The sequence below is a fragment of the Panulirus ornatus genome, chromosome 1 (assembly GCF_036320965.1).
Source record: "Panulirus ornatus isolate Po-2019 chromosome 1, ASM3632096v1, whole genome shotgun sequence".
In the NCBI taxonomy this organism is placed as follows: domain Eukaryota; kingdom Metazoa; phylum Arthropoda; class Malacostraca; order Decapoda; family Palinuridae; genus Panulirus; species Panulirus ornatus.
In genome coordinates this window covers 18,472,008-18,487,661 of record NC_092224.1, presented here as the reverse complement: position 1 = coordinate 18,487,661, position 15,654 = coordinate 18,472,008, and the positions used below count along the sequence as shown (strand labels likewise).

The following is a 15,654-nucleotide window of genomic DNA, read 5'->3' as shown; positions in this document are numbered from 1 at the left end:
GGTTAATAATGTAAAAGGCTTATGAGAGTGCCATAAGACAAGCCAACCCAGACAAATAAGCAATGTTGTCCACAACTCTACCATTATGGAAGAAGGACTTCTGTGATAAATGAGTGTTCACTGTATGAGAAAGAAAGGAGATACCATAAAGGTCAACTTTTGTATGGCAACTTTTCACACATGTTATGGGGTACAGTAGCCAATTGTATGCCATGGGCCCAGGTTTCTGAAGCTGAGACATGTGCAGATAGCTCATGAATGCAGAACAAAGAGAGGGAAGTAACATCACAGCAAAAAGAAAGTATTGGTTGGAGAGAGATAATAGCAGGATGGTTAATAATGTGAAAGGCTTATGAGAGTGCCATAAGACAAGCCAACTCAGAAAAATAAGCAATGTTGTCAAGAACTCTACCATAATGGAAGAAGTACTTCTGTGATAAATGAGTGTTTTGAAATGAAAGCAAGAGTCCAAACTCAGACACTGATGCAGAGACTGTGGACGAGTGAAGCAATGGAAAGTCTGCACCCACTAAACAAAAGGAATTTCTATGTTTAACAAGACTGGGTGCATCATACTGGAGAACATAAATTTAAACAGCCAAATATTTGTCACTTTGGGGAGGGGTGCAGTTTTTACCATCCAGAAATATGCAACAATCATTAAATGAAAGGCTTTGCTTGAGCCAGTACTGCAAATATCACTATGTATCTGGGACAATTAGGCATATACCTACAGATGATCATAATACACATCATACATGCCAATGCAATAAAAAAAGAATTGGTAAACCAAATCTTTTAGTTTTGGTCACGGGGTTAAGCAGAGGCTGGGGAGAACAGCCTGAGGAAGAAATGACAGTGACACACCCACACAAAATGCTAAAGGAACAGAAACTATTCATATCAGACTCAACAGAGCAGAGCATATTAACTCTCCCCATAACAATTTAAAAACAAGTGTAATCTCCTTCCTTCACACCAACATACAATTACTCAAATCATGCAAAACTAACAATTGGTTTAATGACAATATCAAATGCAGTATTTGCAGCATTCACAAAAACACACATTACAGATCACATGATCAGTGACATTTGGATGTGATACAACTAGTTGAACATACGGAGGATTTGGACTGTATGTAAAAATTCTCTAAACAGTTCCTTAAATCATATCGTAAAAGCACCTGCTGTCAAGATTGAAAACCAAAACCAAGTCACTGCACTAATCTATAAGCCAGTTGAAGTACAGCCATAAGAATTTACGTACATAAGAAACATAAAAACTTGCTTTGATCTCCTAAGAAACCTAGCCCCAAACAAAATTCTTCCATGGAACTTCAACTTACCTCACCTAAGATGGAAACAGATAGGAAACAACATTGTAGCCGAAAATTCCACCAGAAGCAGCTCCGATGAGCAGCTGCAAAAAAGACAACTATTCAGATTGTGACAAGTTCTCCTTCAGTCAGCAAATAGCAGAACCATCCAGAAGAAATAAAAAACTTGACATATTCTTTACAAATAATGTCAACCTAATCTTTGACATTACTGTCTCAAAAGCACTTTGGTCTGATCACAACCTAACTGGAGTAAAAACGAGCATGGATGCTAAACCACTGGGGCAAAACACATGCCACCTTGGAAGTGAAGTCAACAACTTCAGTTTAATGAGTAAACAGTAAAAATGGGGAGATGTAATCAACTAGATATCAGCAATGCAATGGAAAACCCTGCTAAGTAGCAAAACACCAGAGGTGTACTTTAAATGCATGACCAAAAAAACCCTCAAACATGCAACAGACATAAACCAGTGAAAAGGTACAAATGGTCTAATCTATAAAGAGGAAGACAAACCCTATATGTGAGGTGAAAACAAAATACAGACCTGAAAAAAGGCACAACTCACTCAGCGAGGAAATGAAAACTGTCAAATCAATACCGACCATAAACTCATAGTAGTATCTGAGACACAAGAAAAAGAACTAGCCATAAGTGAAATAGGAAAAACAAAATACTTTTTCTTCATATACACAATGGATAGTATGGCCCACAAACTTACTAAGAACTAATGAAGAAACAAAAATAGAAGACTACCAGGGAACAAATGAAACTCTTAGAAAAGCAATATGAAATGGTGTTCAGTGAACCAAAAAAAAAACAAAAACACCATTGATGTAAATAATCCCAACAACTTCTTCCTGAACAGTAACACTTCCATGTTGCACATAGAAGAGTTCAACATCTCACCATGCAACTTTGAAAGGGCCAATAAGAACATGCCCAAATTCCAGAAACTGTCTTCATACATCTATGAAAAACATTAGCACTAATTCAATTAACATCACCCTACCCCATTCCATAAAGAAGGTGGCAAAGCAATCCCAAAAAACTACCCAACAACAGCACTGATATTGCATATCATTAACATCTTTGAGAGAGTCCTACAATGTAAACTGACTGATTTTATGGTATCAAATAATCTACAAAACCCAGGACAACATGGTTTCAGGCTGGGAAGATCATGTCTCTCACAGCTGCTTGACCACAATAATAAGATTACATAGGCACTGGAGATCAAGCAAAATGCTGACATGGTATACAAAGACTTAGCCAAAGCAACCAACAAATGTGACCAAGGTATAATGGTATGTACAATGCGGAAGATAGGGTGTCTTGAAATGGTTTGGTCACATGAATAGAATGAGTGAGGAAAGATTGACAAAGAGGATATAGGTGTCAGAGGTGGAAGGAATGAGAAGTGGAGACCAAACTGGAGGTGGAAAGATGGAGTGAAAAAGATTTTGAGTGATTGGGGCCTGAACATGCAGGAGGGTGAAAGGTATGCAAGGAATAGAGTGAATTGGAACGATGTGGTATACCAGGATCGATGTGCTGTCAATGGATTGAACCAGGGCATGTGAAAGCAGCTGGGGTAAACCATGGAAAGTTTTGTGGGGCCTGGATGTGGAAAGGGAGCTGTGGTTTCGGTGCCTTATACATGACAGCTAGAGACTGAGTGTGAACGAATGTGGCCTTTGTTGTCTTTCCCTAGTGCTACCTTGTGCACATGCAGGGTGAGGGGGTTGTCATTTCATGTGTGGCGGGGTGGCGATGGGAATGAATAAGGGCAGACAGTATGAATTATGTACATGTGTATATATGTATATGTCTGTGTGTGTATGTATATATATATATGTTGAGATGTATAGGTATGTATATGTGCTGTGTGTGGACGTGCATGTATATACATGTGTATGTGGGTGGGTTGGGCCATTCTTTCGTCTGTTTTCCTTGTGCTACCTCGCTAACGCAGGAGACAGCGACAAAGTATAATAAATAAATAAATATATATATATATATATATATATATATATATATATATATATATATATATATATATATCCCTGGGGATAGGGGAGAAAGAATACTTCCCACGTATTCCCTGTGTGTCGTAGAAGGCGACTAAAAGGGGAGGGAGCGGGTGGCTGGAAATCCTCCCCTCTCGTTTTTTTTTAGTTTTCCAAAAGAAGGAACAGAGAAGGGGGCCAAGTGAGGATATTCCCTCTAAGGCCCAGTCCTCTGTTCATAGCGCTACCTCGCTAATGCGGGAAATGGCGAATAGTGCGAAAGAAAAAAAGAATATATATCTACTACTAACAAATCACAACAGTTTAGTATACTGACTATTTCCAGTGTTTGCATCGTATAAAGCTCAGTCCCCTAATGAACTATACTTGCACTCCCAGTTTTTCTTTCTTATACCTGAGACCAATAGGAGGCAAATCACAGTTTCATATAATCCTTTGCAGATGATAACAGAACAAGTAAAAACCAAATCATCATTAGAAGACACTTTAAGTTTTAAACTGACATTAACAAAGTTTTCCAATGGGCAACACACTTTTCAACAAGGATTAAGTTCAAACTCCTCCAGTACAGGGAGAACAAAGAAATTAAGACCACCACAAAATACCAGGACACAGGCACTGTCATCTTATAAATGAATGATATAAAAGGCCTTGGAGTGACAATATCTGATGGCTGTACCTTCTAAAAAAGATGTTTAGACGGACCTACCAGACCCTCAAGATTAAAAAGAAAAACCAATAAGGCTCTTTAAGGTGCAATACTTATGAATAGAGTACTACTCTGTACATACATCACCATACAGGGAAAACTGCAGAGTTAGTGTTCAAATATCCTTTATAGTGCATACTGATATTATAAAGGAGCTGAACTACTGGGAACAACAGATATCACTGATGATGTAATCTCAGGAACAATGACTGGAGAGGTTTATCATCATTTATGCCTGAAAAAATTCTAGAAGGCATTGTCCCAAACCTACACTCAAAAATTATCTGCTCTTGGCATGACAGGCATGTAAAATATCTAATATCTGAAAACAAGCAATCCTAAAAAAGAGAAAGTATCTTGAACATAGAAGCCCAAAACAATTCAATATGCCTGTGGACATGAGAGAGAGAGAGAGAGAGAGAGAGAGAGAGAGAGAGAGAGAGAGAGAGAGAGAGAGAGAGAGAGAGAGAGAGAGAGAGAGAGAGAGAGAGAGAGAGAGAGAGAGAGACTTTAAACATTTACTAAGTGTAACATATCACAGAGACTGAGATGAATATGTACATCAGGCCAGGCCACAGCTTTCAACAGCCTCGTTGATAAATGTTCTAACTCAGCAGCTTGGCCCTAGCTTGAAGCTACATGGTAACAAGACCCTTGAAGTCTGTGCTAGATATACACCAGGCATCAAAGCAGTCTAATGTCACTTTGGACTTTCAATCTTTTCATGGAGATGGCATTAAATGAGAGGACAGAAAGATAGTGATGGCAATGTAAAGTTGCACCAGGTAGACCAGAAAGGAAAATACCAATTACACTCTCCAAATGTGGCAATTCTGTATGGGGGATCAGAGTCAGTGGGGGTAACAATATAGTATGCCACGTGTCTTGATGTGTGTCGGAGGATAAGGGGATCAGAGTCAGAGGGGGTAACAATATACTATGCCATGTGTCTTGATGTGTGTTGGAGGATGTTAAAAGAACATGTACTAACAAGGTTCTTACTTGCTGAAAATCAGTTCACAGTGTCATATCAATAAATATGGAAATGAACTAAACATCTTCAATAAGCTGATGTATGAAGTAATGACCAAAATGGGAAAGCTAATGTTAAGACAAAGTTCATGCAGAGAGATGGAAGTGCACTGTGAGTTCTGAAGAATTGGAAGACTTTAAGTAAAAAGTATGCATGGCAAAATGTTTAACTCTTATGTATGAATATGAAACTTCTATTTCCCTACATTATACTGGTACAAAATAATAACATTATCAATGGATAAATTACACACTATAGTTAGAATACAAGGAATCAACAGAGGAAAGAATGAAGATGTGAAAAGCCATATAGTTTTAAAACAGTCTGAGAGAAGCATGAACAGGGGAGGTGCCTCTTTAAGATAGTATAGCCATATATGATGCTTGAGATGACTGGCTGGTGAATAACATATGTTGGCACAATTAGAAATACAATGAGTAGTAGAGAGCAAAAGAGATGGAAAGATACCATGAGTCAACTGTTAAGGATGAGGGGCATTTCAGGTAAGAATGCCACAGGAATCCTTTTTCATCTTGTTTAACAGTGGCGGTTTGTGAGAGATAGAAGTATGACTAGATGAAACTGTCTAAAGGACAAATAAATCTGGAAAATTTTACAATAAAAATTTTACAATAATTCACTATGATGTTTTTCTTCACTGATGTTTGCTGCTTCATCAATCTACAAGGTAGTAGCACACACCATTCCATGGTTTTCCCTTACTGTTTCATATCCATTGGTGCTGCCCAATGACATGACGTTTAGGCCCTGACAAAGTCGAAGTCTCTTTCACTCCATCATTGCTACTCTTCCATTCCCTCTTCCTCCCTATGCTTCTGACAAATAGATTCTTTGTCATTCTTTCCACTACGATCATTCTCTCCATACTTCCAAGCCATGTCAGCAAGCCTTGGTCAGCTCTCTCATTTAGGATACACTTACAAAAACAACTCACTTTTACACTGTCATTCTATACATGATCCACCTTCCTTCAACCAAGTATTATTCTCAGGTATTTAATTTCCAGTAAATCCACCCTTTTCTATTCCTTTGCATTCAGAGACCAAGACTGGCACCTATACAATACCCTTAGGACTATTATAACTTCAAACATTCCTTTCTTTTCCCTAACACACAATGACCTCTCCTTCCACACACTACTTAGGAAATTTGACTCCTCTTCTAGTTTAACAGTTACTTTGGTTTCTATGAATCCATCCACAGTCATGAAACCAGTCATGTCCATTCTTAGGCAACCTACAGGTTCTCCCCATTCAAACTCACACTTAAACCATCCTGTCATGCCCCTTTACAACCTTATATTCAAATGACTCAAATTCTTCCTTTAGCACACACTCATAAACTTGAACACCAACTTCTAGGGTTTCTCTCTTGTCTGCCATCAGGGCTTTTTCATCTGCAAACAGCAATTAACTCACCTCTCATGCCCCCATCCCAAGCATACTGTTGACTCATCCACCTCTCCAAAACCTTCCATTTACCTCCCTCACCACCCCATCTAAGAACTGATTAAACAGCCATGGTGACATCACACGCCCTTAATGCAAACTCACCTCCCTCTGGAACCTTTCATTCATCTCCCATCCTCCTTGCACACACATCTTACTTTTCCAATAAAAATTCCTCATTGCATCTAGTAGCTTTCATTCCACACTATATGGCCTCTATGTCAACCATATTATATGCTTTATCCTGATCCATAAAAACCACATAAAAATCCTTCTCTTTCTCCAGTAAACACTTCATCCAAACATCATCTACCTCTCCTGAACCCAGAGTGTTCCTCCCCATTCTGATGCTCTGTGCATGCAACTACCCATTAATCACCACTCTCACATATACCTTATCGGGCAACAAGCATTCACTATTATTCCCCTTGTCTTTATATAATGTCACTATACAGCATTCTGTGAGTTTTGGGCACTTCAGCCTGGCCGTACATATACTGAAAAGACTGATTAACCAATCAAAAACACTTTAACACGTGAGATGTCATATGGGGATGCAACTGGAAATGGAGCTAAAGATAACAGAAAAATGGGCATAGTGAGGCATGCAGTATATTCACGAAGGTCTTCATTCAACATATTCCTTTGCATATTTTTTACTGGGTATGGTCAAAAAGCGATACTTCAAACACTATCTAAATGATGCCGCAAAGTTAGTTGAACTATAAAAGAAAAATATCACAACTTGCTTTTGTTATATGTGCAAATGTGCTGAAAACATTTAGATATAATTCTAACAAAATAATAAAAACATAACTCACTTCCTCTTCCACTTGTCTTCTTTGTTTTTTCCCATCAGACTGAACTGTTTTGTTACTCTCTTCACTTAGGTCACGTTTTCTTCGAGTTCTGCACCCAATACCAGTAGCAACTCTCTCCAATATCCTCTCAAGTTGTTGATCATCTTGATCTGGCTCTGGCTTTTTCTCTACTTGCGGCTCATCTACTGACTTAATCGATCTTCTTTCCCTTAAAGATTCACGAAGCTGTTTCGGGAATTTCTCTGGTGACTGGGATGGCGATACAGACGGGCCTCTAGATTGTGGCTTTATTTCTGCATTGGTTTTCTTTGGGCGTCCCCGTGGTCTTGGTGCAGGTACAGGGACAGGGCTTTTAGATGTAGGATTTTCGGTCTTTTCTATACTTGATCTTGTTATTGAACGTTCACATTCTGGAAGAGCTGCAGGAGTTTCAGGGGCTTCTTTGTTATCCTCTCTTACCTTATCTGGTACTGGATCACTGGATTTCTGACTATTAAAGCTTTCTACAGGAATACCGCAAGAGTTTTCCACACCACAACTAAAACTTTCCACGGGAAGACTAATAGAGCTCTCAACTGGATGATCACCACACTTTTCCTTGGGAAGACCATTACCATTACTATTTGATTCAATATCAAAACTCTTTTCTTCCATTTCATTTTCTTTATACTCACATGAATCTTTAGCTTTCCGTTTCTTTTTCCTAATTGTGGGAAATCCTGTTCGATTTGTTTTCCTTCGCTTTAATTTCTTCTTCTTCTTTGATGGGGGAGGATCATGATCTTCTAAAACTTCTGCAGGAGCAAGCTTGTCTGTCACTTTTGGAATAGGTGATCTTAACTCCCTCTTCTTTTTACGTCTCTTTTGTGGAAGCTTTGTAGGTACCTCCTTCGGACCTTCTTTATCAGACATAAAACCACTCTGGTCACTTTCATACAATGGTTCATGCTCACTTGGTATGTCACTGTCTGAGTGTGTTCCAGAACTCTCTCTCTGGGGTTGAGATTCAAACTCTGACTCTGGGACATCAGATGTTTGTGCATTGGATTCAATTGATTCCTGAGATATTTTTGCTTCTATAGTATTATTTGGTTTTCCCTCTTCTGTGACAGATACCTTTGAACTATTATCACAGGTGTCTTCCACCTTGGGTAGTGTGTTTCCAGGTTCCTTGAAGCCTGGATCTTTGGTAACTTTTGGGGACTTTGTTACTGGTGACTTAACTGACAATTCCTTGTCCTTATTCTTCGGCACTTCTTTCTCAGTCTTTCCTTTAATTAATGTAGCTCTTGTTGCTGATGCAGGGGTATTTGTTAGATCTACTTCCAATCTGTGTCTTTTCTTGGGAGTAGTCGTTGTTGTTCTTGTGGAAGAGGGGACCTCACAGCTGCCACTTGTGACAGGTTCATTTTTTTCTACAGCCTTATTTACCACTGGTTCATTAACACAAACTCTAGCTGTTTTGCTGTTCTCCTGAAGGTCATCAGTATTTTTCAAATTTACAACATCAGGTACTTGTACTGTTTCTTCAGTTCCATTGTTCTTTGCTGCTTGTTCTTCTAAGTTTCTAGCTACAGAGTGCACTATTAAAGTTTCATCTGATTTTTTATTGATTTCATCACTACCTTGCTTGATAACCTTACTCTCAGTTCTAACAGGTTTTGGTGATTCACTGAGTACGCTAGTCTTAGGAACTGTGGATTTCTCTGACCGGGGATCAATTTTACTTAACCTATCCTTCTCCTCCTTTTCAAATTTATTATCTTTGTCAGTACAACTTGCCTTTTCATTTGTTTTTGTCATATTAACTTCACTCTTTACACTGTCAATCTTTGGTGGCTCTGGGGTGGCAGGCACTGCTGTTGAAATATGACGGTGTCGCTTCTTTAAAGGAAGCCTTTGTTCATTTGCTTCTGTCCGCTCTCGACCCTGAAAACAAAAACAAGAACCTTGAATATAACACGAGCCTAGCAGTGAAATCATTACCTTATATGCATAATTATGCATTCATGCAACTTTCCAAATTTACTGCAAATTCATTAACTTCCTTACACATATTTCCCCTAATTCTGACAAGTAAATTTCACCTTTAGTTTAGCAATAAACCTATATTTACTTCTCACTCACATATTCCCTACTCTGACTCTTCATTATTGGGAGCAAAAACCACCAGAATACAAGTCTTTATTATTCCCCCAGTACCTTTTCTCCTTCAAAAAACTACACTTTATCAATCCCATCCCTCCCTCTCTTCCTCTTCAATTACCTTCTATAAAATTATACACCTTTGCTCCTTCCTCACTCAAGATACTACTAGCCTGAGCTCTCGCCATCTAATAGAAAACCTAACTCAACCCTATGTATTCTAGCAACCCTCATACTGCATACCTATTATTTACTCAGATTCAGCTAAGCTGTACTGCCTTGGAAACTGTGCCATTCCAAACCAACATTTGCTCCCCTTCATCATTTTCTTTGGGTATCCACATTGGTAACAATCTCTTAACATTATCTTTCATATCTCAGTCTCTGCTCTGCTTTATCATTTTTACAGCTGGATTGCAGAAATTTTTGGTCCATGGGTTCATATGAGCTACACAGGAAAAACAGTTCTTGCATATCCTAGGAACCATATCAACAAAGCACATATACACATGCAAAGCAAAATCAAACAAGTACAGTTCTGTATCATCTTGAATGTCCCATAGACACTCCAGTATTACAAAAGAGAAATGCTTAGCGCCGAAAAGCCTTCAGACCGCTGATACACCTAATAAGGAAAACCATATAAAAAACTGCTTCAATTATTTTCAGTATACTACAAATTGTAATATATAATGAAGTAAACACAATAACTTTATTTCATTACTCTCTTACACTCAAAATGTTATTTCATTTACCAATCAACTTTCAGTAGTTCATCCTTATAAATTCGCAATGTGCTGTGATTAATATTGTCCAATGCATGGCAGGAAGATACCTACTCCATCATGCAGTGCCAGTCACTCACACATTTTGTCAATTTGCCTTACTGTTCCTTATATACTATAAACATTCATGTTGAAAACAAAATACAAGAAAATTATTCTACATTATTATTCTTTATTCATGCATGTTATATACAGCAAACGAGATTCTAGAAAATTAATAGAATATACAAAATTCTTACCCAAGCATAATCCACGTCTGGTCTAACATATGTCGTGAACAGTTCACCAAACATTTCTTTATCCATATACTTATATGCAATACTAATATTTGCCTGTTCAAAGTTTCCTGCCTTGGCAATTTTCCTGATTTGATGCTCTGGTGACAAGCTATAAACTGTCTCCTTAACATACAGGCCTCTCTAACTCATTTCCTGCTAGGTGATAAGCAATGTGCCCAACCTCTTAACACACCCTAGGTGTGTAATTACCTATTTGTACTGTATAAGGTATAACTTTTACATTCATGAGGCCCATATCATGAACATTCTCTACAATCAAACACTTTAAATTTAAGTATGCTGTGTGCACTGACCATGTCTTCAGTCAACCAATTCCATTCACTTACCTCTCCTATGCTAAAAAAAGGACTTCTATAATTTTCTAATAAGTTTCTTGCTTAATTTCATGTTATGTTGTCTGTTTGCTCTATCTCTACACTTCTCAAAAACCTTTTAAAAGGTTGTGATCAGGTCAGTTTTCACTCTTCTCAGGTGAGCAAATCTAAAGCCTTTATCTATTCCTTATAATTCAGCAGTTCTATTTTTGGTGCCATCTTTTGTTATTTCTCTATTCACTCAGCATTTCTTTAGTAACCAAAACGATCAAATAATACATGCAGAGTATGAACTTCTGTAGGATATGAAAAGCTTGGTAAATATTTCCTTATCCTTATACTTGAAAGATATTCTAATATCTACCAACATATAGTTTGTCTCCTTGACTATTCCTCTAATGTGGGACTGGCAACAAGTTAGGAATAAGGTCAACTCACAAATCCACACACAAAGAACCCTAAAGGTTATTTCCTACTAGGCAATTATCATATTGAGGCCTTCTTTTTCTCTGTTACATTATTACATCTGCTCAGGGTGAACTGCATTAACCACATATATAACTAACTCTGGAGTCTGTTTAGGTTCCCTTGTAAGGTGATGCAATCCTCCTCACTTTTCACTTCCCTCATACCCTATGCATCACCTTCAAACAATTTCAAGGTAGGAGTTCATACCATCAGGGAAGTTAATCATATAAATCAAGAAGAGTAATGGTTCCCTAACAAATCCCTGTGATAATCAAATGGTTACCCTAACCCATTTGGAGGAGGCTCCTCTTTCATGCATCCACTGTTCCCTTCTAAAGATATAATCTATCCATCAAAGGATTTCTCCCTTACTCCTACCTGGTGATCCAGCTTTTCCTTCACCTCCCATGCAGTAATGTCACATGCTTTCTAGCAGTCCAGCTACAGACATTCCACCCAGCCTTACTTTTGTTTACAATTGATTTCTCTTTTGTACAACTTCATGAAGTTTCTTATACATGACCTCCTTTCCTTAAAAACATTCTGCCTCTCGTGTGTGTGTGTGTGTGTGTGTGTGTGTGTGTGTGTGTGTGTGTGTGTGTGTGTGTGTGTGTGTGTGTGTTTGTGTGTAATTATCTATAACGGAAGAAAGTTTTACACTCATGGGGCCCTAGCTCCTGTAATTTTTCTATCAAAAAAATTTCTAAATCTTTGCAAGTTGATGGCATTTACTGTCTCATTGCTTTGATCATTCCAACTATCCACTAAACCAGTGTTTCTTTACATCTGCTTCTGATCATGGACTCTTATAACTCTGGTGCTATAACTTGTGAAGAACTAAAATTCTGTTATCTGGTAATCCCACTCCCATCTCATTCAAAAATCCAGTACTATCTTGCATGCTCTTCTCTGGAACTTCTCAAACATGTCTGTGTTTCTGTAGGTGCAGTGACCATACCTGAGAACCATAATTATTCTTTTCTTTACAGTGACCAACATGGAAGGGGCAAAATGCCCCAGTCAAGGCCATTTTGGACACAAGAAAAAGAAGAAATTAACCCCTTCCCTGTACCGTTTCTTTCAAAATATGTTCCAAAAATAATTTTTTCCTAAATGTACTTTTTAAATGTATATAGACAGAAAAAACGCAAAAATATTTTGTTTCAAATATAAATATTTTAGAAAATATCAAATAATGAAATAAATTGTTGTTGCAAGTCCTAGGCATTTCAGCGAGTACTAAAAACTATAAAAAATAGAAAACTTAACTGTATGAACTTTATATGACAGAAGACACTAGAAACGAGCAAAAAAAAAGCATATCGAAGAAATGCATAAATCCCATTATCTAATTATTTCTGATAAAGTATCATAAACTGCTTCCATCATCCCATGAGAGATGCCATTAACTTGTGCTTTATATACCTGCTTGTCCCTTCAACTATCATGTTAGCAAGTTCACTGCTTTTCGAAGGAAACTTTCGACATACTGCTACATATTTTTTTGCTCATCATTAGTACACTAACATGTTATTATGAGTAAAAAAATGGTTTGGCAATATGAGGTAAAGATAAGTTTACTTTGGTCTACCACACAGCATCAGCTGAACCATCCAACGCAGAGCTTAGAGAACCTTAAAGTACAGCGGCTCCCTAATCTATGGGAGACTTGACATACAGAAAGCTGACTTTACTCAAATTCCCCCATAACTCAAAAAAAATTTTGACATGGAAAAATTTGCAGTGGCAACGGAAACACCCAATCAGTATACCCAGAATACAGTAGAGGGTTACATTAAGGAGGTAACTTCTTCCCTAAGGCCTGCATCTTACATAAACAGTGATGCTATTACAGTTGTTGTCTTTTCCTAGCGCTACCTGTTTCCCCTTCTAAAAGGGGAAACAGAAGGAGTCATGCGGGGAGTGCTCATCCTCCTTGAAGGCGCAGACTGGGGTGTCTATGTATGTGTAGATGTAGATAAGAAAAAAGGAGAGATAGGTAGTATGTTTGTGGAAAGGAACCTGGATGTTTTGCTTCTGAGTGAACGAAGCTCAAGGGTACAGAGGAGGAGTGGTTTGGGAATGTCTTGGGAGTAAAGTCAGAGGATGGTGAGAGGATAAGAGCAAAGGAAGGAGTAGCACTACTGAAGCAGGAGTTGTGGGAGTATGTGATAGAGCGTAAGAAAGTAAACTCTAGATTGATATGGGTAAAACTGAAAGTGGATGGACAGAGATGGGTGATTATTGGTGCCTATGCACCTGGTCATGAGAAGAAAGATCATGAGAGGCATTTTGGGAGCAGCTGAGAGTGTGTTAGCAGCTTTGATGCATGAGACAAGGTTATAGTGAGGGGTAATTTGAATGCAAAGGTGAGCACTGTGGCAGTTGAGGGTATAATTGGTGTACATGGGGTGTTCAGTGCTGTAAATGAAAATGGTGAAGAGCTGGAAGATTTGTGTGCTGAAAAAGGACTGGTGATTGGGAATACCTGGTTTAAAAAGAGCGATATACATAAGTATGCGTATGTAAGTAGGAGAGATGGCCAGAAAGTGTTATTGGATTATGTGTTAATTGATAGGCATGTGAAAGAGAGACTTTTGGATGTAAATGTGCTGAGAGAGGCAACTGGAGGGATGTCTGATTATCTTGTGGAGGTGAAGATTTGCAGAGGTTTTCAAAGAAGGGAGAATGTTGGGGTGAAGAGAGTGGTGAAAGTAAGTGAGCTTAGGAAGGAGAATTGTGTGAGGAAGTACCAGGAGAGATTAAGTGCAGACTGGAAAAAGGTGAGAGTAAAATACATAGGGGGAGTGGGGGAGGAACGGGATGTATTTAGGGAAGCAGTGATGGCTTGCGCAAAAGATACTTGTGGCATGAGAAAGGTAGGTGGTGGGCAGATTAGAAAGGGTAGTGAGTGGTGGGATGAAGTAAGATTGTTAGTGGAAGAGAGAGGCATTCGGACGATTTTTGCAGGTAAATAGTGCAAATGACTGGGAGATGTAAAAAAGAAAGAGCAAGGAGGTCAAGAGAAAGGTGTAAGACATGAAAAAGAGGGCAAATGAGAGTTGGGGTGAGAGCATCATTAAATTTCAGGGTGAATAAAAATACGTTTTGGAAGGAGGCAAATAAAGTGCGGTACACAAGAGAACAAATGGGAACATCGGTGGAGGGGGCTAAGGTGGAGGTAATAACCAGTTATGGTGATGTGAGAAGGAGTTGAATGTCTTTGATGATAGAGTGGCAGATATAGGGTGCTTTGGTCAAGGTGGTGTGCGAAGTGAGAGGGTCAGGGAGAAAGGTTTGGTAAACAGTGAAGAGGTAGAGAAAGCTTCGTGGAAGATGAAAGCTGGCAAGGTGGCAGCTTTGGAAGGTACTGCAGAGGAATTTATTAAAAAAGGGGGTACTAGTGTTGTTGACTGGTAGGTGAGGATATTCAATGCATGTATCGTTCATAGTGAAGTGCCTGAAGATAGGCGGAATGCATGCATAGTGCCATTGTACAAAGGCAAAGAGGATAAAGCTGAGTGTTCAAATTACAGAGGTATAAGTTTGTTGAGTATTCCTGGGAAATTATATGGGAGGGTATTGATTGAGAGGGTGACGGCATGTACAGAGCATCAGATTGGGGAGGAGAAGTGTTTTCAGAAGTGGTAGAGGGTGTGTGGATCAGGTGTTTGCTTTGAAGAATATATGTGAGAAATACTTAGAAAAACAAATAGATTTGTATGTGGCATTTATGGGTCTGGAGAAGGCATATGACAGAGTTGATAGAGATGCTCTGTGGAAGGTATTAAGAGTATACGGTGTGGGAGGTAAGCTACTAGAAGCAGTGAAAAGTTTTTATCGAGGATGTAAGGCATGTGCATGAGTAGGAAGAGAGGAAAGAGATTGATTCCCAGTGAATGTTGGTTTGCGGCAGGGGCATGTGATGTCTACATGGCTGTTTAATTTGTCCATAGATATGGGTTGTTAGGGAGGTAAATGCAAGAGGTTTGGAGCGAGGGGCAAGTATGCAGTCTGTTGTGGATGAGAGGGTTGGGAAGCGAGTCAGATGCTGTTCGCTGATGATACAGCACTGGTGGCTGATTCGGGAGAGAAACTGCAGAAGCTGGTGACTGAGTTTGTTAAAGTGTGTGATAGAAGAGAGCTGAGAGTAAATGTGAATAACAGCAAGGTTATTAGGTTCAGTAGGTTTGAGGGACATGTCAATACGATGGTAAGTCTGAATTGAAGTGTTTTAGATA

The 15,654-nt window shown here is 38.8% G+C and overlaps 1 protein-coding gene across 6 annotated transcripts in view; it reads right to left on the bottom strand.

Moving 5' to 3' along the window:
* Positions 1 to 15,654, bottom strand: part of ash1 (histone-lysine N-methyltransferase ash1) — a 546,010-nt gene that overhangs the window by 195,263 nt on the left and 335,093 nt on the right. For 5 of the 6 annotated variants that reach the window (XM_071682098.1, XM_071682255.1, XM_071682335.1 and 2 more), the window contains one exon: positions 7,403 to 9,331. The exons of the other annotated variant lie outside the window; for it this stretch is intronic. In XM_071682098.1, coding sequence (XP_071538199.1) covers positions 7,403 to 9,331 — 1,929 coding nt within the window. The remainder of the gene's footprint in view (positions 1 to 7,402; positions 9,332 to 15,654) is intronic. 6 annotated transcript variants of the gene reach the window in all.